Source organism: Syngnathus floridae, chromosome 14 (genome assembly GCF_059516105.1).
Source record: "Syngnathus floridae isolate MCC-2025c chromosome 14, RoL_Sflo_1.0, whole genome shotgun sequence".
NCBI classification, from domain to species: Eukaryota; Metazoa; Chordata; class Actinopteri; order Syngnathiformes; family Syngnathidae; genus Syngnathus; species Syngnathus floridae.
In genome coordinates, this window is record NC_142426.1 from 12,121,709 (window position 1) to 12,144,230 (window position 22,522).

Below are 22,522 nucleotides of genomic sequence, written 5' to 3' on the forward strand. Positions count from 1 at the left end.
CTATATTTTCAAAACATGATCTTTGCTTCTGCTCAGCGCCGGCGCCGGTCGGACGGGCTGCTTCATCGTCATCGACATCATGCTGGACATGGCTGAACGCGAAGGTGTGGTGGACATCTACAACTGTGTTCGAGAGCTGCGATCACGCCGGGTCAATATGGTCCAGACTGAGGTAGGCCGCCTCCGGGACTATAGAAAGCTTTTTCCATCATCTCCATTTTCCTCAAAAGACAAATAGCAGTGTCTCATATCAGGATTGATGGATTCCTGACATCATCAGTTTTTGGTTTTTTTTATTCATGCAAATGTAGGTGACACTTCCTTCCCACTTTCACCTGAGCGCACCTCACAAAAACGCTTTATTGCGCCGCTCGCTCGCTTGGCATGTCCCGCCGTCATAAAAGAGCTTTCGAGGCTTATAAGCGGGCAAAGAACTTTCCTGAACGGCAGCCATCTGGTGCCACTTGAACGCATCGTTTCCTCGTAATTCCCTTTTAAATCGGCAAGCGTCGTTGGGCTTAATGGCAAAACGTTTCAGTGCCACTGCTGCCCGAGCGCTGCTCACCCTGACTCACTCTTTCTTCAACCTCAATGACCTTCAGAGTGCCCCCACCCCCCCACCACGCAGGTGGGGTTTTTTGGGGTTTTTTTTACTTGGCATCCTGCTTCATAGTGATTGGCTGCTCTGAGTTTATAGTCAAATATTTATGTTAATTTAAAAAAAAAAAAGGAAACTACAAAAAAATTTAAGAAAATAATAACATTATTTAACTTTTAGCATTTAAACAAATGTATATGAACTACACGATATTAATTGCCAACATTGTTGAGCTTAACCAGTAAGCGTTTTATCGGTGACTCACGTCTTAAATTCAGTGACCTTCAAAGTATACCCAAAGAGCTTTTTTTTTTCTTTTCTTGGCCTTGCAGGTGTTTCTCGCTCACCTGCCTGCTCCACCGCGATTGGCTGGTGCTAGTTTATTGCTACGTGCCGCTCGGCGGATTGTGGCTTGAGCGTCACACCGACGTTGTGATCAAAAGGTTGACACGTGTTCGCTTGTGCAGGCCTCCCATCGACGACCTTGTGCGTGCGTGCGTGCGGATTTTACGGGGCAGACTACAAGCGGGTGTCGGCTGAAAATGTCACTTCAGAACAGATTTCCATCAAGCCTCAAGCGCTGTCACTGTGACAGTGGCTTGACTGATTGATGCACGAGGCGGAGGAATTCCTGCTTCCTTTTGCATATTTTGCGCCTTATGGTGACTGGCCGCTTCATTAGGTACACCTATAAATTTGCGCGGTATCAAATATCTGCTTTACTATTTTCAAGCAGGCTTTGGTTTTTCCACTTTGTTTTTTTCTTCAACGGATGAGGAGTTATCAAAAGTGGTGCGTTGCTTTGAACAAAACAATAATAAAAGCGCTCAAAATGTAAACTGGCAAGGGCCAGGGGTTGTCAGTGTGAATTTGGGTCAGAGACGGTTCTTAAAAGGTCAAAGTATTGGAGGTAGTACAGTTCCTGCAGTGATAACCAAACGCAGCAAAATATGTCGTGTGACCTTTAAAAACGAAATCAAAGACAAACATTAGTCAGAGTAAACAGCCCGGGGAGGCGCAGAGGGGACGGTTCACGGAAAGGTTTCGATAGGGACATCGTTGCGCCATTTTTCCCGTTAATGATGGCGCTGGTGAAATTTGGGGTCGACTGTCCTGTACGTTATTCCCTGACGGATTCGCAATGAGGATGCCCTGTCTCGCAGGAGCAGTATGTCTTCATCCACGACGCCATCTTGGAAGCGTGCCTGTGCGGCGACACCACCATCCCCGCCGGACAGTTCCGCTCCGTGTACTACGACATGAACCGCCTCGACCCGCAGACCAACTCCAGCCCCATCAAGGAGGAGTTTCGGGTAGGCCTTCCCGATGACGGCAGTAAAAAAAAAAAAAATAGAAATAGTACATCATGGACACTGTTGGCTTGTCAGGATAAAACAGGCTTGCTGGGTTTTTTTCATTGGTTCAGACTCTGAATATGGTGACACCCACGCTGAGGGTGGAGGACTGCAGCATTGCGTTGCTGCCCAGGAACCATGAAAAGAACCGCTGCATGGATGTGCTCCCGCCCGACCGCTGCCTGCCCTTCCTCATCACCATCGACGGCGAGAGTTCCAACTACATCAACGCTGCTCTCATGGATGTAAGAGACGACTTTTATTGGAACTGACCTGTGTTACAATTCTAAAGGAGTGTTAAGTTTTTGTAAAGCGGGTTGGCCCCCAAATTGTTTCGTATGAGCTAGCAAACAATGGCAAAGAAGACTTTGTAAACAGTCATGGCCTTGAAAGAGGTTTGTGTCGCTTTCCTGTGTCTTCGGTCAAAGCAACCATCTGGCGTGTCAGCTTTGACTGCCAGATGGTCGTCCTGTCAGCCTTTGGAGAAACATCAAATCTCCTCCACGTTATGGCGTTTGTACACGACGCGCTAATGCTTGTGCACTTCCGACTTTGTCCAAAATATTCCAAACGTGCCTGTTGCTGTCCGTCCCGACAGAGCTACAAGCAGCCGTCGGCTTTCATCGTGACACAGCATCCTCTTCCCAACACCGTCAAGGATTTCTGGAGGCTGGTGCTGGACTACCACTGCACCTCTATCGTCATGCTCAACGATGTCGACCCTGCCCAGGTATGCCGATGGATGGATGGATGGATGGATGGATGGATGGATGGATGGATGGATGGATGGATGGATGGATGGATGGATGGATGGATGGATGGATGGATGGATGGATGGATGGATGGATGGATGGATGGATGGATGGATGGATGGATGGATGGATGGATGGATGGATGGATGGATGGATGGATGGATGGATGGATGGATGGATGGATGGATGGATGGATGGATGGATGGATGGATGGATGGAATGTTGTTAAAACTATGTAAGAAATCAAATTGAACTTAAAACTGGAAAAGGCCAAAATCCATAGAAAAGTTTCAAAATCCCAGCAGAGGCCGCGGTGTGTTGTGTAGCAATGCACTGTGGGTAAAAAAAATCCGTTTGGGCGTGTGCGCGTGTTGTCAATGAGCTGAGTGAGCAGCTTCGGTCGCTCTTCACCTTTCTCAGCCCGAGGCTCTGTCATAACACCCGCCCATCAAAGCCCTCGTTCCTCCCACTCTTCCTCCCTCCCTCCCCGGGTGAAGGAAGGAGAGCGAGCGTCTTTCATTCAATATTCTCACTGTAGCACACCAACGTGGGAAGGCAGGAAGTGCAACTGTCGATGGCGGCAAGGGAACGTACTGTGTTCGGCATCAGCATCTATATTTGTGCTTGTCACACATCAGCACACACACACACACACACACACACACACACGTTGTACTGTATTCATGCTTGTGAGTGTGCATTCTCAACTCTTCTCAAGTGGGCTTGTTTTCTCTTGTTCGCCGTCGTGTGACCAAGCATTTCTCAGTGTGGCATGACCCACAAGTGGGACACACACACACACACATAACATACACACTCATTCATCTCTAGGGAAGTGAGAAAAGTGAAAGGCAACAGAGGCAAGATTTTAAACTTGCAAATATGGCTGATGCCTTCATTTGAGTTTTTTTTAAAAGCAGAAGTGAAGTCCAAAATGGTCTTTGCAAAAATATGCTGTGTCCCCATTTGAAAAATGTGCTTTTTCTTTGACTCTTTTTTTTTTCCCCACCATCTTGAAAATGTCGACTATTTTAACTTTACCTCTCAAGTGTGTGACCTTTTTTAACGCACAGTGATCCCTCGTTTTTCGTAGGAGATGCATTCCAGAACCACCCGCGAAAAATGAAAATCCGTGAAGTAGAATGAGTATATGCATTATTCAGAAATGTAAATACCAATGTAGTACAACTTTTGTCTTGAATTATAATTTCCTTTGGAAACACATGTTGTCTATCATTTTTTTAAAAAAAAAAAGCCTAAAAGTACTTAATTGTGTGGTGTTTTTTTTTATAGTTGTGCCCGCAGTATTGGCCCGAAAACGGCGTCCACCGCCACGGCCCCATCCAGGTGGAATTTGTGTCCGCCGACCTGGAGGAGGACATCATCAGCAGAATATTCCGCATCTACAATGCAGCACGGGTGAGCGCACCCATAAAATGCTTAGCTTGTTTTCTCTCCTTTTCTGTTTTTAGTGACTTTCTCTCTAACTTGTTTTCTTCTTGCGCCAAGTTATTCTGCCTGCGCACCTCACACGTCCCACTCAGTCGCCGCCATTTGTCCGTTCAAGCTGTGCTGAGGCCGAGGCCTTCTGTTCTTTAGCGAGAATGCCGCTACGCTAGCTCTCACGTACTTTTATTTTCTTTAACCCCAAAGGAGTGCAATCAACATTGTTGAGGAAAGTTGTTTTTAAAACTTGGCGTTTTGCCAGCGTGGAAAAAAACTCATTTAAAACATGAATAATTATAAAACAATTAAAATGGATATGTTAAATACAAATGTTTTTTTTACGTTTTCGTTTTGGTGGGTTTTTTTTTTTCTTTTCAGTGTTCAGTCCTTATTTGGGTCGATTGTGCAAGTGTACATAATGAATTGATGGGAACTTTAAGTAGTTAATTTAACTAAATTTTCAAAATGACCAATTAAATTACCAAAATATTTACTAACTTCTTTTTACACTTTAGTGAATGTCTTTTTTTATCCTCAAAATTACATCTAAATCTGAAAGGAAATTCTTTAAAAAATATTTTTTCTATTAAATAAATTTGCTTTTTTTTTCAATTTTCAACACAATACATTTTGTTTCTTGTTTTTTATTTTCCTTTAACAAATGTCTTGAATAATTTTTTCTTGAAAAGCATAACTTCCTTTCTTTTCATATGCTTCATTTTGTTATCTGAGCTTAATCGCTATTCTAGTTTATTGCTTATCAATCAATTTTTGTTTACATATAGTGAATAACAAAATACCCCAAATACTTTCCTTGTCTTTTTTCCATGTTTATTCACGACCCAAAAGTGTGATTTCAAACAAGATCAGCGCGCCGTTTGGAAGTTTTGATGACACCAAAGATTTTATGCGTGCATGCTGCATCCAAGCCCATATAATCAGGCATGATCGCTGACAGCAGATATCGATCGACGTGTCCGGGTGCGATTTAGAGCGTCTTGATCTTTGCTGATTGCTTAACTCTGCGTCTCCCACGGTAACCATGCTCATCCATCAACGTTGGTTTCCCAGGAGGGACGACGCGCTTAGCTTTTGCATCTCACACACGTGCAGACAGGCTACCTACCTCGTTAATCACCTCGGGCCCCTAGCGAGAGACCAGAGCTATTGGAGTCCATATCAGGAATCCATATTAAGAATGCACTGAGTCCCACACTCACACCTGCCATGTGGTTCTTAACCCCGTCGTTAACATTTGTGATGTTTGGTTTGGTCAGCCTCAGGACGGCTACCGCATGGTGCAGCAGTTCCAGTTCCTGGGCTGGCCCATGTATCGAGACACGCCCATGTCCAAGCGCTCCTTCCTTAAGCTCATCCGGCAGGTGGACAAGTGGCAGGATGAATACGACGGCGGCGAGGGACGCACTGTGGTCCACTGTTTGTAAGTTCACCAACTAACAAACACTATCATCTAGTGGCCTTATGTGTTTACTGCACCAGTCATTTTCTCGACCCAAGAAATAGAACTGCAAGCAAAATATCCCATTTTTTTCATATTTGAAAATGTCCAGGAGATTTTCTAATCAAATCAAATCTAAATACACACATCTATGAATGTTTTATATAACGTTAAAATGTAATAATTGTATTTATGAATCATAAAATAATGCAACATTCCATCTTTTTAAGAAACTTGGAACTGATCGATTGTATTTCAGGAATGGCGGCGGGCGAAGCGGGACCTTCTGCGCCATCAGCATAGTGTGTGAGATGCTGCAGCACCAGCATGCAGTCGATGTCTTTCACGCTGTCAAGACGCTAAGGAACAACAAGCCCAATATGGTGGACCTGCTGGTAAGCTTGTCTTCAACGCTACACCTACAAATTAAGAGCAATAGCAGCAAGAACCTTCTTGATTTTGAGTGATCAACATTATTTCATCAGCTGCAGTGCCTTAATGTAACTTTAAAGCCATTCTCATATTTTATTTTATACATTGGATTGATTTTAAATACTTGCACTTTGAAATTCAACATAACATCTGACACCCCAAACCCACCCCGTTACAGGAGCAGTACAAGTTCTGCTACGAAGTGGCTCTGGAATATTTGAATTCCGGCTAACTCGGAGAGTATGACTCCAAAGACTTTGACGACGTGTCCGACGTGCCAAGTGTATTGTTCGGCAGTGAGCCGACACAAACACACTATTTTACTCAATGACTCGCGCTTGTTGTTTTTATCCTGACTGGACAACGAGCGTCAAACATTTATGGAATGGGAACGTGTTGTTCTGTGTGTACATAATGAAATGGCCTCCTTTTCTTCTTCTACTTCTACTTCTTTTGTCATTGTTTCTTTTTTCTTTCTTTTTTAAGCTGCGCTGGTGATGAATTCATCAAAATGTCAAAATAAGAAACAAAAAAGTGGCTGAATGTTGCTGTGAAGTCGCGCCTCGTGTACGTTCACTTCTTTTCCTTGTACGGGGGACCCAAAGCTACTCTCATCTCTGTGTGCATATTGTACAGATTTCTGTAGATTATTTATTATTTCTCGACTTTATTTGTGACTGGCAGTAAGTGAGTGACAATCATATGTTAATATCGTTTTGGGTTTATGGACCGTATTGTGTGTGTGTTCCTTTGGTCCTCCTGTATGACGGCTTGTAAAGAGAAAATCTGTTCTATAAATGTAATACAGTACGAAGCGTGTCGCGTGTGTCTTTCTGTGTGCGTGCGTGTGAAAAAAGGCGTTATGAGGGCATCTGTTGGATTGTTGTGGAACTGCAGTGGAACTGCACACGCACAAATTTGATCCAATTTTTGTACCACTTTCTCCCTCTGGAACGTATCCCAGCGCTCATCGGGCAGTAGGCGGGGGACACCCTGAACCGGTTGCCAGCCAATGGCAGGGCACATAGAGACAAACAACCATGCGCACTCGCACTTAGGGGCAATTTGGAGTGCTCAATCGGCCTGTTTTTTGGAATGTGGGAGAAAACCCACACGGGCGCAGGGAGGACGTCCAAACTCCACACAGGGAGGGTGGGTCGGAATCGAACCCGCACCCTCCTAATTGTGAGATGGACGTGCTAACCAGCGCTCCACTGAGCCGCCCATGATCTAGTTTCTGTGATTTAAATGCCTCCTTTCCATGCAAACAACAATAGAAAACCAGTACATTTTTGCAGTTGTTTGCCTTTCAACATCTCTTGCATTGGTTTCAGATTATGCAAGTGTGTAGCTAATGGTGTGGATGAGATCGTGACGGTCTTGGCCTACAGAACCTGGAGTATGTCTCACTGTTGTGAGACTTTCCACCACAAGAGGGCAGTACAACGCTAAATTAAATTGTTACTCTGGGTTTATTGAAAGAATGCTTAATCAAGTTACCAAATAGGTTGCGGTTTTTCTGCCTGCCTGCCTGCTGATGATGATGATGAGCGACCATTTTATATATTCATGCTAAACCACGACTTGTTTGACTTTGTTGCACCAACTTGAAACTTCTCACAATTGTCACCTCAGTATATTTCAGGCTGCTGTGAATATCTTTTCATTTTTCATTGGCGGCCTACTTTTGAATGTTTACACGAACACATACACTTAAAGCCATACACACTCAAAGTCACCAGATCATGAGCTTGGTGAATGCCTACATCACACAAGTGGTAGTTTTTTACGAATGCAAATCCATTTTTATCAGATCATTTGATTAATTGATAAGATAGAATCTGTGATGATAACCATAAAAGAGGAAAGTTATTTTCTAGCTATGTTTATTTTGACTGTGCAAGTTGGCAGTTATCATGACAAAATATGCAAAGGAGCCACACATGTACTAAGCTTGCTGAAGATTTTTTAGTATTGTTCTCTGGAGTATGTCTCATTCTGTTTTTATTTTGTAAGACAGCCATTGCATTTATCACAATGATATGACATCTGCATTGTGTACTTTGTAAGCTTTTTTTTTTACTTCTAATTATTTTAAGTATGCAAGTTGGCATGATATAGTATATACTACTATTTGTCTTTTTGGTTATTTGTTTTTTGTTTTTTTTGCATGTTGACAGCTTGCAAGCATGAATGAGCTGTAAGGAAATGATCACATTCCAGTAATTGTACGTAACATGTGACGCAGCGCCTTTTTGATGGTGGATTATTTCCAGTCATTCTATTTCTTTTTAGTGCGCATGGTCACAGTTGATGCAATTTGCCCCATTTGGACTGGTCACATGGTCTAGTCTAACCTACAAATAGCATTACCTGATTCCCCAAAGACCTGGCCACTCTTTTTGGCAGAAAGCGGGCGCAGGTGCTCATCGCCGCCTTCCAATAATTCCGTGGCATCAGCTTTGCTCGGCAGTCTCGTCATCGAGCGCTTGCCAGCCAGGAGCGGGATCAATCATGCAGTGCAGATGTACAATAAGCACATCAAGTGCTCACATCTCTGGAAAATCAATTGTTTTGCCCCATGGACAGGGAAGGCAAGATTGAACGTGATGTGTGTTGATTTACTGACATGTGGAGAGCACTTGGTGTTTGTTTGCGGTGAAGTGTTTATTTGGAAGGGGGTCTTTCTACAAAGACATTTAAAACAAATAATGAAAATAATGTTTTATTATTTTTATTATTTTTGTCAGATTTTTATGAAAGGTCAGCCAATGCAATTTCCGGATGGTATTTTCATATTTATTATGCTTTTAACCTGGTGTTTATTTGATGTTATTTATGTTATTAGATATACTTTATGTATTTATTGTTTTATATTTATTATTTCATTTGTTTTATAACATTTGCTAATATATATATATATGTAATTGTTGATTGTTTTTGGTTTTAGTCCGGTGTTTTTTAAAAGTAACATTGCTGTAGGATATGTTTTTTTTGTGAGTGCGACTTGTTATTTTCTATTTTTTCTATTTTTTTATATTCTATTTTCTTTTTAAACTGAAAATTCTGCCTAGCAACAAAAGATGTCACCACTTACAGAAATCCTATTTGTGCATTTCTGCCCATCACTTTGTCCGTGGCAGTAGTACAACAGGGGTCAAGTCCTTTTCAAGCATGTCACTTCCTGCCCCGCCCTCCACATTACGGTGGTAGCCAGCCTCCTCTTCCTCCCTTCCATGTGATCAGTCTGTTGCCATGGCAGCCCCCCCGAGCTTTTCCTGATGAGTGAACTGGTGGTGCCCCACTCATTCGCCGAGTACCGTACGTTTTCATCTGTTGCCATGGTGACATGCGAGCATTTTTACCGATAGATCTGGCGCGGCAGGCAATGAGGAGTCTTTTTCTTTATCGGGCATACGGCCTCGTATCGAGCCGACGAGCGTTCAAAGGGGAGGAAGCTGAACGGGGGTGAGGTCGCGAGTGCATGCTGGACCTTATCCTTGCAGTCTTTCTATGTTTTTTCGATTTAATGCCAAGACTGAAGGCATTTTTAGCCTTTATGAGTCAGGCTTTTCGTTAAATTGATATTTTCCTCTTTAATCCTCATGATTATGGAATTCTATTGCAGGCCAGATTGGGCAGTTTGGTTGGCCATATTCAGCCCGCAGGCCGCGAGTTGACCATCACTGACCTAGAATGTTACCATTCGATTCAGTTGTAAGTAATTATGTATTTTTTTTATATTACCACTACATTCAGTTCTATGGAAATTGAACACATTTATAGTTTTTTTCTTTTGACGGACTATTTTTTTTTTTGCAGAAATGGTTTCTGAAAGTGCTGATCAATGTTCTTTGCACTTGTAGATGACCACAATGTAGCCCATGTGTCACGCTGTGGGCAATGGTCATTTACAACACACCCTTTGTGGGCAAACAAGCTGGAAGGACCAAAAAAAACATGTTGCAAACAGAGTGTTTTGGAGGCCACTTAATGCTCCCAGAACATTTAGGATGCATTGCTCTCATTAAAGTTGAGAGAAACAATGCTATTGTCTCTGGTGCAGCCGAGGCGACGCAGTCCATAGCTCAGTTTCTCGCCAGCCACGCACCGCCCGCTTGAAAGGAAAGGTGATGAATCGGCATTTGGACCTCAGCCAACCATCGTTCACCTTCCTTGGTCGATGTTGTTTTGTCCCTCCCACCGTACTGTTTTTCTTTCTCCTGCCATGTGGAAAAGGGAGAATATCAAGTGGCTTCCATAGTCCTGTTTGTTATTATGCGGTCCAATGTCTGCGTGTGTCTTGTCTTGTGTGCCAGCAAAAGTGTCATCCCTTCCGTGACCCTGTGAAGGTGCGTAGATGACAGATAGTCAATAGGCATTACGTGCTGCCATTGTGGCGGATGTGCTCAAGTGCGGCATTACATCACTGCCTTCTGCTGTCGTGTGCTGTCGGAGTCTCTGGACAGTATTACCATGCGTACAGCTCCTCAAACACTGATAAAGGCTATCTCCAGCTCCATCTTTTCGTAATTTCAGACCGTCCTTCCGGTCGTGAAGGTTAATAACGGCGGTGTGCTTTCATGTTGATGAAGTCATTAGCACGTGAAAAGATCAGTCGTCTCAAAAGAATGATGTTGGCTAAAATATAATACCGTGCATCGCAGTTTGATTTCAATTTTAGCCCATTGAGTCTATATACACAACTTTGATTTAGCAACTGTTTGACATCTGATATGGCTCAATGTGATATGAAACAGTGACATTAAATACGGTTTAATACCATCTGGTTCAGTTTAAAAGCAACACAGGTGCAAGGTTGCCAAAGGTCATAGTGAGCAGCAGGTTAATCTGCACAGGTGACATTGCCGTTGCTGTCGCCATGGCAACGAACCCCTCCACACGGCCTACCCTCTGCTTACAATGTGCATGTTGAGGAGGAATATAAATATCACACCCATTAGTTGTCACTTTTGCCCCGAGGCTTGAAGGAAAAGGACTGGTGTTTTGAGGTGTTTTGCTGTGCGTCGTGAAATGGTTGCCGTGGTAACCCAGCAGCCATCTCCTCTTCCAAGGCAAAGGAAAGGGGAAGGAAAGCACGCAATATTTGAGGAACACACCCTGGATTGGTCACCAGTCATTCACAGTGTACACACAGGGTAAATAGACCAATGTGAACAACATTGAACCGAATATCACGCATATTATTATGTATTTTTTTTTAACTTACCAAAAATATGAACAAAGAAATTCCCTCATAGAATTTTATCAATTGAACTTTTTTTTCTTGAAAAACTTCTTAATTAAAAGGATTCATTCTACTTACTAAAATCTGATTTTGTTAAAAATATTCTCAAAAGAAAGCAAATTTATCCTGAGAAAAAATAACTCTACCATGCTGCCCACATGTAAAACAGTCCTTTTTTCCCTTGCCTCATTTGATGTTTGTTGTTTGTCCCCGAAGTGATGACCTATATGGTGAGATGAAAGAAGACTTTATTTTTTTCCACCACCATCTTGGCGGCAAAGCGAGAATAATCCCCTGATTACATAACTGCGGCCTCGCTGCACTCAAAGAAAACAAAACAAAACATGGCCGCTAAACTCATGAGCTGATGAAGATTCTAATTAGTGCAAGCGAACTCATCTGTTATAGAAAATTCTCGCAAAAGTTGAATGTGCTCTCTGGCTCAATCGCCATCCCCAACTTCAAATTATGAACTCAGTCTGCCGACTTCTGGAATGCCCTATTAAAAATCAATGATGCTGCTTCTCTGGAGTTTTAAGTAAAGTAAAGCCTTTGAATTTTTAATTGTGTCACACAAGTCTCACATTGCGGATTTGTTTCATCCGCTCCAGCAGCAGTCCAATAAGTCAATGCCAGCCTGCCAGTGATTATTTCCCAGTGTGCCACATTCCGGGATGTGTCAACAAATCCCATAAGGGGACCATAAATGTCTGCAAGTACCTTCAACAAAGCACTTCAATAGAGTTGACCTTCATCGCAATGCGCAATCGGTGCTCACTGCGCTACCCGCTCGTAAATCAAACACCTGAAGTTCTTGCGGGCTCCATCCGGCTTAATGAGATGTGCGGCGCGGTGGGACCGGTGGAGCAATGCGGGCCATGGAGACAGATGGACATATGGGTGGTTTGGTCGGGGGCAGCCATGCATCTCTGACAGCAGGCGGGCACGGCTGGAAATGGAGCGGGGCGGTAATTGGGTTAGCGGTAGAAAGAAGGAAAAAGCAGCGAGAAGACACGTCTCGTTATGATACTTGATATGATAGTTCTGCATTCCCTAGGTCAAATCGTCTTATCCCATCCAAATGAATGGAAATGCCACTGACCTGTCCCAACCGAACCAATGTAAGTAGTTCAGATCATGTTCTCAAATGTTCTTGTCTTTGTAAGGACCCTTGCTGCAGCCTTTTGTACCGAGACATGCAAAGACCAGAATGCAACTTGTTTCAACAGTTGACGTGAGTTCTAACAAGCGGATGCCTCCCCTTCCAGACTCCACGCCGGATCTTAGAAGCTGGCTTATCACCTTTAACCCGGCCTGCTCTCACTATAAAAGTGGACAAGAAAATCAATAACCGTGACGAATCACAACCCGTCAGTCACGGAACTACCCTCTCCTCTGCTATCATGAACTGTGAAATGGTACGTTTGACATCAGTGATACCCTGTGGATACTTGATTGGCTGCTTGGTTGCATTGTGCGGAGAATGGATTTTTTTTGCCCTTTAGTGACGTAGATGCTCGAAACTGTCAGTCATCTCCCCATAATTCTTCCCTAGTGTTGAATACGGCTGACTGTCAGTGTCATTTATATCCTTTTAATGCTCCATAGTGGCTGGCGAAGCTTAGGACCACTTTAAACTGTTCAGAGCATTCTGGCCACTACATTTTTAATTCTAAAAGAAAGAAATGGATATATCTATATATGTATGTATATGTGTATATATATATATATATATGTACTTTATAGGAACTAATAACTGAATGATAATAATGAACATACAAATTAAATGCTCCGTGAGTACGTAAATAATGATAATCACATTTTAAAACACTATCAATGTTATAGTATAATACAACAGTACAATTTGATCAATCAAAACTAATAATAAATAATTAAAACGATTTTAAATAATCCATATACCATAACTTTAGATTAAAAAAATAACAAAATGAATTCCCTTGAGAAGCAAAATTAAATGCAACTCATTTGACTCCCAGTGTGATGCATTGCAGTCGTGTAACACACAGCAACCTAAAAGACTACAACAATAAACACCGTGATGCTGTTCTGCATTAGATTCAAGTGTGTAGCAATGGATTATTGCCAACCTACATAAAAGTCAAAGATGACAAATGGGCATCATGGAGAGCAGCTCCTCTTCTCCTCTTCAGCTTGGCCCGCCCCTCGCCTGCCTTCCCTTGCTTCCAAGCTTTTGCCTTTGAGCTTGAGGCGCATCCATTGAGGCGAGCACGGAGCGCTCTCTCTCTCTCTCTCTCTCTCTCTCTCTCTCTCTCTCTCTCTCTCTCTCTCTCTCTCTCTCTCTCTCTCTCGTTCTCTCCCTCCCTTGCAGCTCTGCCACCAAAGTGGCGCACATCGACGACGATGCCTCCCTTTGAGGATGCTCCTAATTTCTAAGCAGGTAAGCCTGATTTACAGCCATCTCTAATATCCCCCAAATGAGCTATGTTTTAAAAGAACATCCTGTTGGATTGAAGTGTTTGTGCCGCGTTTATGGAAGACCGTGAACGCACCACGGTTCCGAGAAATGCAGCAGAACTTTTCGTTTTATGGTTCTTACGCGCTTGGATATTTCGCGTGCGTATGTGTGTTCGTGAAGCAAATTCGTGCACGTGTATTTTTGGGGGGCGTCTTGTGCGCCCAAATTCGGCCGTGTTTGAAGCTTCTTATATCGGTTCTGGACATTTTCAGCCACACGCACGCGCGCACTCGCACGCGTGCACATACAGAGGGGAAACAGATGTGCTGTCACGTCAACAGAACATTAGTCGTGCAACATTGCGCGTAAATAAAGCCCTCCAACCGCCTCCTTTTCATCCTCCCTTTCTTCATCATCTCCAACATGTCGACCCGAACCGAACCCAACAGCCACACAAAACAGTCCACACCCAGCCAAGAACCCCCTTCGCTTAACTCCCCCCCATCGCAAAAATCTCCACCCACACGCTTTGATGAGAATTAAAAAAAAATCGAGAATAAGATGCACCAATGCATATTTCTAGGTCCTAGATAGTCGCCTGCTCACCTTCAGATTAATTATTCTGGTGTAATTACCCGATAAGGCTGATATCTAGTAATTGCACTCCTACATGTGTGCATGAGACACTTCATTAGGTACGCCTGCTCAAGTTAACGAGGTCGAATGTGAATAATTTGCCTTTGCAAATTAGATTTTGATCGACACGTGTCACGGAGCTTCTGTTTTATGTATGCGTGTGCCCATGTGTGTTCACTGGGAATGATGCAATCGAGAGAGTGGGGAAATTGCAAGCGGACACAGTATGGAAGCAGGGATTGGTAAAAAAAAAAAAAAAAAAAAAAAAACATAACCATATTTTGAAAAATTCTGGCACCATAGAAATCCAAATGATCTTTCCGCATTTAGATGAATGGGATGCCATTAATCAGTTCCAGCCTCCCTCAACCAAAAACCACAAAAATGTTTCCAATGTTACATAGCATTATTATTTTTAATGTAATTAGGAAGTGGAGCCTTATGATATTGTCAAATGTCTGTCGACATGTGTTGCAGCACAGTTTGTATTCATATATGCATTGCATAACTCCACTGCCAGCTGTTTTCAGCACAGCGCCACATGAGAAGTCATTTTTGAGCGTTTTGATTTTTTCAAAATGGCTTGCATACACTAACTTTCCTTTGCTTTAGAGGGATTGTTTATCCTTGCCTCCATAATTCTTGCTCCCGAGGTGCAGTCTATCTGAGGAGCGTACTTCTCGACCCATTTCATATGTAAAGTGCCTTGAGATGTGAATACAATTGAACAGAATTGAATTGAATTATGTTTGCGTGGTGCACCACAAGGCCATTACAGTTTCCAATAAAAAGAATATTTATGGCTTTATATACTCTACAGTGCAAGCAAAAAGAATTTACAATCACTTTCACAGCCGTGGCCATATTCCATATTCTTCTCAAAATTCTATTCCAGAGTTATACATGAATATTAGATTGTGCATGAGTGCCTACTTTCCAGGATGTCACAATGAAACCTTTCGTGAGCACACTCAGTAAGCCTCGAATAAACACTTATATGACAAAAATGAGCATTAAAATCATATCTATTTACATTGCATCAGGTTGTGATGTGTACCTGTGAGTTGGAATACGAAATCGGCCTCCCATATGAGCATTGTCATCCCTGTGGCGTGTACCTAATGAAGTGTCCTACTAGCGTGTATATGTGCGTGTGTGTGTCATCTCAAGACACGCTGGTGCTGAGATGGATTCACTCAGAGAGCAGGAAGGAGTGTGAGTGGGAGGGAGGACGTAGGTGGGCTCAACACGCCCGCTGGCCTCCTGTCTGGACACATCACATCCTCTCGCTGCTGCCGCTGCTGCGGCCCTGCTCGGAGACTTAGATAAACATACAAAGCAACGTCTAACAGCAGCCAGGCAGCCAGCACTCCTTGTTCCCGCTTTTCGCTCTATAGATCCAGTGGCATCACATTGATGACTAATACAGCTGAAGTTGTCCGTTTTTCCGCCTGTGGGTCAAATTCGACTGGATTGACTCGCCCACTGAAAGTAAAAATAATCGGTTGCGTTTCTATTTTTGCAAGATGTACGCTTTTAAAATATTCCCTAAGGCTGTACTTGTTGACTTTTTGTCAATGGTTGTTGGAGAATTAGCTCTTACGGTCAATACTGTTGGTTGAAACGAGATTGAATCAATTGTACCTTCTGCCTTCTAATGGAACAGCTTTTAACTATCATTATTTGTAGTGAACAAAATCCATCCATCCATCTATCCATCCATCCACCCAACCACCCAATCCATCCATCCATCCATCCATCCACCTGCTGTGCTAAAACTCGGGATTACACATATAATCTCTCCAGGCAGCGTCTGCCATCTGCTCAGCGTGGACCCTCATGTTCTTCCTCTTGTGCTTTCCCCTCCAGGTTGAGTGACAAGCCCGCTCCCCGAGCGCTGCCATGATCGCCACGGGCGGACTGCTGCGCATGAACCGGCGCCAGGACTCCCTGCGCTCCAAGAACCGCGCTGAGAACAAGAAGAAGCGGAAATCAAAGAAGAAGAAGAAAAATGACGTGGTGGTAGTGAAGGGCAAGCTCAACCTCTGCTCACCCGCTGGCCTGGTTGCGGCTGTCGGGCTGATGATCCTCATGGTGGGCATCTTCATGGCCGTACTGGGGTACTGGCCCAGCCAGAATCAGCAGCAATACCACGAGCACGGACGGACGGGGGTACACTACGGCACAATGAGTTACTCACAAAGCCCCAACGCGTCCTCCAACGAGAGCCGAGCTCCCCCCAACCTCAACCCGCTGAACCAGAGCCACTCCAACGGCAGCGACTTGGCTCCACCTCCCAACCACTGCGGCTTCCTGTGTGACTTCCTCGACAACTACCTGTACTCCGACAACCTCAAAGTCTTCGGACCGTTGGTGATGGGCATCGGAATTTTCCTCTTCATCTGCGCCAATGCCGTCCTTCACGAGAACCGCGACAAGAAAACCAAAATCATCAACCTGAGAGACATCTACTCCACGGTTATAGACCTGCATAGTGTCCGTTCCAAGGAGTACTCACCTCTCAATGGTTTGGTAAACTACACCCAGTCCAAGAGCGCAGAGGGTCCATCGGGGGGGGGCCACCATGCAGGCCGCAGTTCCTGGCCTTCCTCCGCCGCATTGGGCAGCGACGAGGTATTCCGGCGTCCGTCGCGTAGCTGGTCCAGGGACGTCCAGACTTTCACCGACACGGTGTACAGCATCTACAAGGACTACAGCAACGGCAGCGAAGAGGCTCCCCAACCCCGCCAGTGGGACCCCACCTCCATTGTGGCCTCCTCGGTAAATGCCTTCACCCTCCCGGTCATCAAGCTCAACAACTACGAGGCGGAGGAAGACGTGGTCATTGAGATGGGGAATGACCACGAGGAGGCACAGGGCGATGAAGAAAAGACGAGTCCTTTGCCCGAGGACGTACCTGCCGCTGAGCCGCCCCAGTTGTTCCCGCCCTCCCCGCTTGTCAAGGCGATGGGGTCACGCCTGTCCCTCAACTCGCTAACGGACCCGCCGAGGTCAGCGCGCCGTTGCAGCCTGTCGGTGAGCGTGTGCCACCAGAGCGAGCGGGGCAGGCGCTTCAGCTGCCCTCGTCTGGAGCGCTCCAACAGTAAGGGCTACATTAAACTCAGCGACCTCGGGAGTGAATCCTTCGACGCGCCGGACACTTCTTTAGGGGGCGACGGCAAGCGGGAAGTAGCAGCGACGGATACGGCGACATCCGTGGAGGAGGACGCTCAGGGAGACGAAGGACAGGCGACACAAAGCACTTCTGCAGAATCCTAGAGGGAATCTTGGGAAACTCTTAGAAGCCCCTTTCACACTGTTATAACCACCACTCGGCATTTAGGACTCTGGCTTTCAGACAGTGGGAGATTATCATATCCACATAGCCACCGTAGGTTCACACATCCAGATTACCAGATGCCCGCGTGGTCAGCATCAGACGGGTAGAACTGCTTTCAACACAAAAGGAGCGTTGCCAGTGGGTCTCGGGTATTGATCCTTATACACAAGTGGCTTTATACCTCTGATGCGAGCTAATTCTAAGCCACAGTTGAACTCTGGTCCTCGAGGGCCACTATCCTTCATGTTTTAGATGTTTCTCCTACAACACCACACCTGAGTCAAATGATCAGGATTGATATCAGGCTCCCGATCGATCGTTCTGACACAGATGTGATAGAGAAGCGGAAAATCTAAAACATGTAGGATAGTGGTCCTTGAGAACCACTTGTGTTCTCAGCCCTTAAAACTCATAAGCCACTTTCACACCGCCCCAACCGTGGGATACGACATCAAAAGCCGTAGATGGGCAGTGTTTGAAGGAGTTTTTGACACAAAGCTTTGCACTCATCCCCGAGACCAGGTCTTAAAATAGCAAATTCACTGGTGGACATCCCACATCTGTACTTTACACGCAGGACAGTGACAAAATGCCTGCATGGATGGCCAATGTGAAAGGGGCTACAGTCTGTCTTTGCTTCATATGTTCCGGAAGCGAGATACGACATCGCCATGAAGACTCAAAGGGCAAGGAGCCTCCTTTTCCGCACACAACACAGCTCAACCGTTCAGATGTGAGTTTTCTATTTTTTCAATGTAGCAAGAGCAATACTAATGATTGTTGAACGGATTTGTAAAAGAAAAGCAGGATTGGAATTTAGCTTCTATTTTGGTATAGTGGTTGAGGTGGGTAAAAACTGTAGCTTGTTAGAAGTGTAGATCTGACTGGAAGGAAACTGAAGCACCTGTAGCATCAAACTTTAAAAGTCTACACTTGTCATGAAGAAACTCAGGTAGACGTTTGATTTAGGAGCCGACATGGACCTCCATGAGGGGATGACGTTTTCTCTGCACACTATACTACATGGTGGACAAACTTTTGAACTTCTACTGCAATCCCCGCTGACCCACCACCTTCAGCCCTGCTTTCCCGAACACTGTAGGCGTCCTGTTGTGCACAAGCGAATGCAAAGTAGATTGTTTGCGCCAAATAGTTTCACTTGCATCATGGAAAACCATTAAAAGATAACAAAACAAGTTTGAGAGTCTTGAGTTGTTTTTGTATATTTAATCATTTATTTATTTTTTTATAGAACAGGAGCTAACGGTGACAATAGAAGCAAAGTTAGCCGTTAGTGTGACATGGTGACTAGTCAAAGTGTCAGCATCAACACTGAGCACAAAAAAACTAAACAAATTAAGCTTGTTTTATCAAGTGAGATGATTAGTCTGCTTCTTGTCAAGTGGTGACACACTATTGTGACGTTTTCTGGGCATTTCACATTCGTTACACAAAGAATGCACAGCAATGCCAATTGTCACGACAACTGTGTACTTGTTAGCGTGTTGCATAACTTTACAGTCAGTTACAATGATATTAATACTTTTTAATAATAAAATCTAATCTTTTAAGGACAATTAATGTGTATGACACTGATATTTCAACATTAATTATGATAAGGGTAAGGTTGTCTCATGGGTGATATAACTATAGAAGAGGAAATGGATATATGGCAGTACAGTAGATCTATGTTCCTGTTCAATGGCGCATAGTGAGAATATAAGCGGTTCAGAAAATGGATGGATGAATATTTCATTTGCAGCCTGACTGCCCTCTAGTGGCCAAAGGTTGCAGCACTTCTTCAAGCAGTTATTGTGAGAGGGCGAGAAAGTGGGGGCGAGAGTGTCCGTTTTGGAGCACTGCAGGGGGCGGGCGGTACGAGAATTGGAGAGGGGAGGGGTTAAGGCCGGCTTGGTTCCTCCTGGCCGTAAAGTGAATGCAGCTGACTTTACAGGTGCCTGCTCCTTTCTTCTGCCAGGAGACTCCAACTCAGCCTGGGAGTGATTTTGGAAGACTCAGGTACAAAATATATCTTCAATTGTCTGAGAAATCATGTACATGAATTATGTATCAGGCTGTTTTGATACCTACTCCTACTGGGGGCATGAATACACAATCTGATTGAGATTTTATTTTTATGTGTGTCTCTGTTGCCGGGCCTTCTCCTGCAAAATGTGACCGACCACCCCCCTCTCGCCGGCCCACCCTTTCTGCCCTCCTGGAATGTGAAATGGTGAGTCCTCACTTTCACAAGAGCAAAATAGAATCAAGCGTATAGGCATGTGTCACCCCATGTCAACAAGTGGATAAAAATATATAGAAACAGAAAATGTCACAAATGCCAATCGTTGGGTTGCAGCACAAGGGTGAATGACCTGCAGCCTTTGCACCATATGTATATGTAAAAGAAAAAAAGGTAGGGTTGTTTTTATTTTTTTTTAAGAAAAAGTCCTTTGTATTATAATTTTTCTTTTAACTTTTTAATTTTTTTAAATTATTTTTCTTTTAAAAAAACAACAACAAACAGATAAAAAAATTTTAAGATAAAACATGCATGGGGTCACGTTGGACCCATTCTAATGGTTTGAAAAAATTTTTTTACAATGTAAGATGAAAGATAAAACTTTTCATTACTTACCAAACAGACTGACATTAAAACATGTGGCAGGTCACATTGACTTAGGAACATTTATTGTAAAACAAACACTGGTTCCATTGGCGTTCTTAGTGGCTAATGTGTTTTTTTATGACGTTGACTGGCCAGAGTACTGAGTGGACGTTTTTTTTTTCCTCACTGACACACGTAATCAGATGTTTCCCGTGGAAATGGGATGTTTGCTCAGCATATGCCTTTCCGCTTACTACCATAGAAACTGTGAATGAATCAAAAGTTACTGACTGACTACATATTCTTTTTATTGCCGGGTCATGTGTCCATGGACATTTGGACCTTCTGCTGGTTTATGAGTGAAGTAAATGATGAAGGTGAATGTACAGGGCCAGAGAGATAAAAGCGGGCCAAAGTCCGTGAGAGTTATAGTAGTCGTGGCTGTGCTCTGTCAAGCTTGTTCCTCTTTAAGTCTCTTAAAAGAAATGTCTGAGTATTAAAAATAAAGGCGATGCAAGCAAAAGTGGATTTAAGCCCCCCCCCCCCCCTTTTTTTTTTTTTCCCAAGGAGTCTACTGGGGACACAGGGAGAAGCTAGTAATTACGGTGGAAATCCCAGGTTCCTTTTTGGGCCTGCAGTGCGGCATTCTGAAACATTTTCAACTGCTGTGCATTTAGAAACTTTTACTCTGCTGCGATGTTGTCGGCATTGGAGGCTATCGGCCCATCTCTCGCCGTTCATCTCGGGAACGCCGATCAATACCGCTGTCATGTCAGGTCGACATCAATACGTCTGCCATTGTGGTGGAGAAGAAGGGGAAAGAAAAGGAGGCAATCTTGCACAAAATGGAGGATATCGAAAATATGGTTTTAGAAGAGAAAGTATGACCTTGTCACTAGCTTGCCATATTGGAAATGTGAATAGGAAGGAGACCAAAGTCAAACAAGTGTGCGCGGTGCTTTCAGGGCCTGCGGGAGTAACGCTTATGACTCAATCCTGTTAAGTGGTGAGATAAGTCATTTGCGAAAGGTGTTACCTCACCACCTGATTACTTGACGCCGACACAGAAGAGCCGGCCACTCACGGACCTTGACAGTGCGAGTTTATTTTTAGTATGTCCTTTACTAAATATTTGTTGGGTAAGACTCAAAAACGTTTTTTGATGATCGCAAAATTGTCTTTGATGTTGACAAAAATGAAGTGCTCTAAAAAGTCTTTGCAACCCCGATTGAAGCTCAAGTCATTCCATGTACTGCAGCAGTTTTTCAGCATCACAATTTCCTGCAAAACTGCTTCCTTGACATTCACAATCATTAATGCGTCACACTCTAAAGGTTGCAAACACTTTTTTTTTTTTTACAACTCATGATAAGACACACTTTCCTTCTGCTGACTGTGTGTTCACATGCTGTTCCCAAAAAAAAAAGGGGATGCTGCAAAACCTTTGGCCCACTTTGTCACATCCAAATTGCGTTTTAATGTTGCCATTTGTGTGCTCGCTGACCCGACTACTGAATAGAGCTGGACAGCAGGGGGCGGTAGCTTTGACTAATTGGAGGCGGAATACAAACAGGAAGGCTGAGGGCCAACTTGTTTGGAGTTCATCCAGTTCAAGCTGTAGACGCCAAGCTCAATGCCACTCGATGAATAAATGCTACAGTGTACAACAAGGAGAAGGCTGACCTTGGATGTTACAAATAAGTACACAAATACTGCAGTTGTGGATTTTGTTTGGCACAGAGTTGTTCTGTTCAAGTGGTATCAGTGAATACTCAGTTGAGTACTTATAGTATCGATCTGAAAAATAAGTGGTACCGAACAACATGTTACGTACCAGGCCGGGTGATTAGTCGTATGGAGATGCTGACAAGGGGGTGTACAATTGTGCAAAATGACTTTGGTTTTTGTCATTGGTTGTTCGGCATGATGATGTTCAGGAGACTGGTTCAGGGTTAAACTAGGTCAAGGTTGGCTCCTGAAAAGCAACGCAGGAAGAGGAATAGGGAAGTAGTGTGTGTATGCAGCATAAAAAAGTGAAGACTTAAGCAGCCACATAAGCTAAGCAGAGTCCACGCATCACATGTCCCATGTCATTGTGCTGAGCCAGCACTTGTGAAGAGGCATTGATCTGCACACGTACACACTTTCCCACGTAAGAAGTCACAGAGCACATCCACACAACGGACATGTGTACTTTATTGCAAGTGTTCG

General features: G+C 44.0%; 3 protein-coding genes and 1 long non-coding RNA gene across 9 annotated transcripts in view; all 4 read left to right on the forward strand.

Moving 5' to 3' along the window:
• LOC148387831 (receptor-type tyrosine-protein phosphatase mu) overlaps positions 1-6,852 on the forward strand; it is an 89,447-nt gene extending 82,595 nt beyond the window's left edge. For 5 of the 6 annotated variants that reach the window (XM_088396394.1, XM_088396395.1, XM_088396397.1 and 2 more), the window contains 8 exons: positions 37-172; positions 1,762-1,911; positions 2,025-2,198; positions 2,552-2,683; positions 3,999-4,124; positions 5,429-5,592; positions 5,870-6,005; positions 6,221-6,852. In XM_088396394.1, coding sequence (XP_088252520.1) covers positions 37-172; positions 1,762-1,911; positions 2,025-2,198; positions 2,552-2,683; positions 3,999-4,124; positions 5,429-5,592; positions 5,870-6,005; positions 6,221-6,274 — 1,072 coding nt within the window. In that variant the 3' untranslated portion in view covers positions 6,275-6,852. The remainder of the gene's footprint in view (positions 1-36; positions 173-1,761; positions 1,912-2,024; positions 2,199-2,551; positions 2,684-3,998; positions 4,125-5,428; positions 5,593-5,869; positions 6,006-6,220) is intronic. The other variant, XM_088396396.1, reaches the window with a different exon arrangement.
• Positions 6,853-9,108: 2,256 nt separating this feature from the next.
• LOC148387832 (uncharacterized) lies at positions 9,109-13,466 on the forward strand. Its single transcript, XR_015862503.1, has 4 exons — positions 9,109-9,510; positions 9,671-9,759; positions 12,348-12,411; positions 12,520-13,466. It is a non-coding gene; the product is annotated as an uncharacterized LOC148387832 (long non-coding RNA).
• Positions 13,467-13,564: 98 nt separating this feature from the next.
• LOC148387833 (transmembrane protein 200C-like) lies at positions 13,565-18,900 on the forward strand. The gene is made up of 2 exons (XM_088395835.1): positions 13,565-13,709; positions 16,233-18,900. The coding sequence occupies exon 2, from the start codon at positions 16,266-16,268 to the stop codon at positions 17,640-17,642; it is 1,377 nt and encodes a 458-aa protein (XP_088251961.1). The 5' UTR covers positions 13,565-13,709; positions 16,233-16,265; the 3' UTR covers positions 17,643-18,900.
• A 677-nt stretch (positions 18,901-19,577) lies between these two features.
• The window catches only part of LOC148387834 (band 4.1-like protein 3), a 36,446-nt gene continuing 33,501 nt past the window's right edge, over positions 19,578-22,522 (forward strand). The window contains exon 1 of the mRNA XM_088395829.1: positions 19,578-19,722. The gene's annotated coding sequence lies outside the window, so the exon portion shown is untranslated. The remainder of the gene's footprint in view (positions 19,723-22,522) is intronic.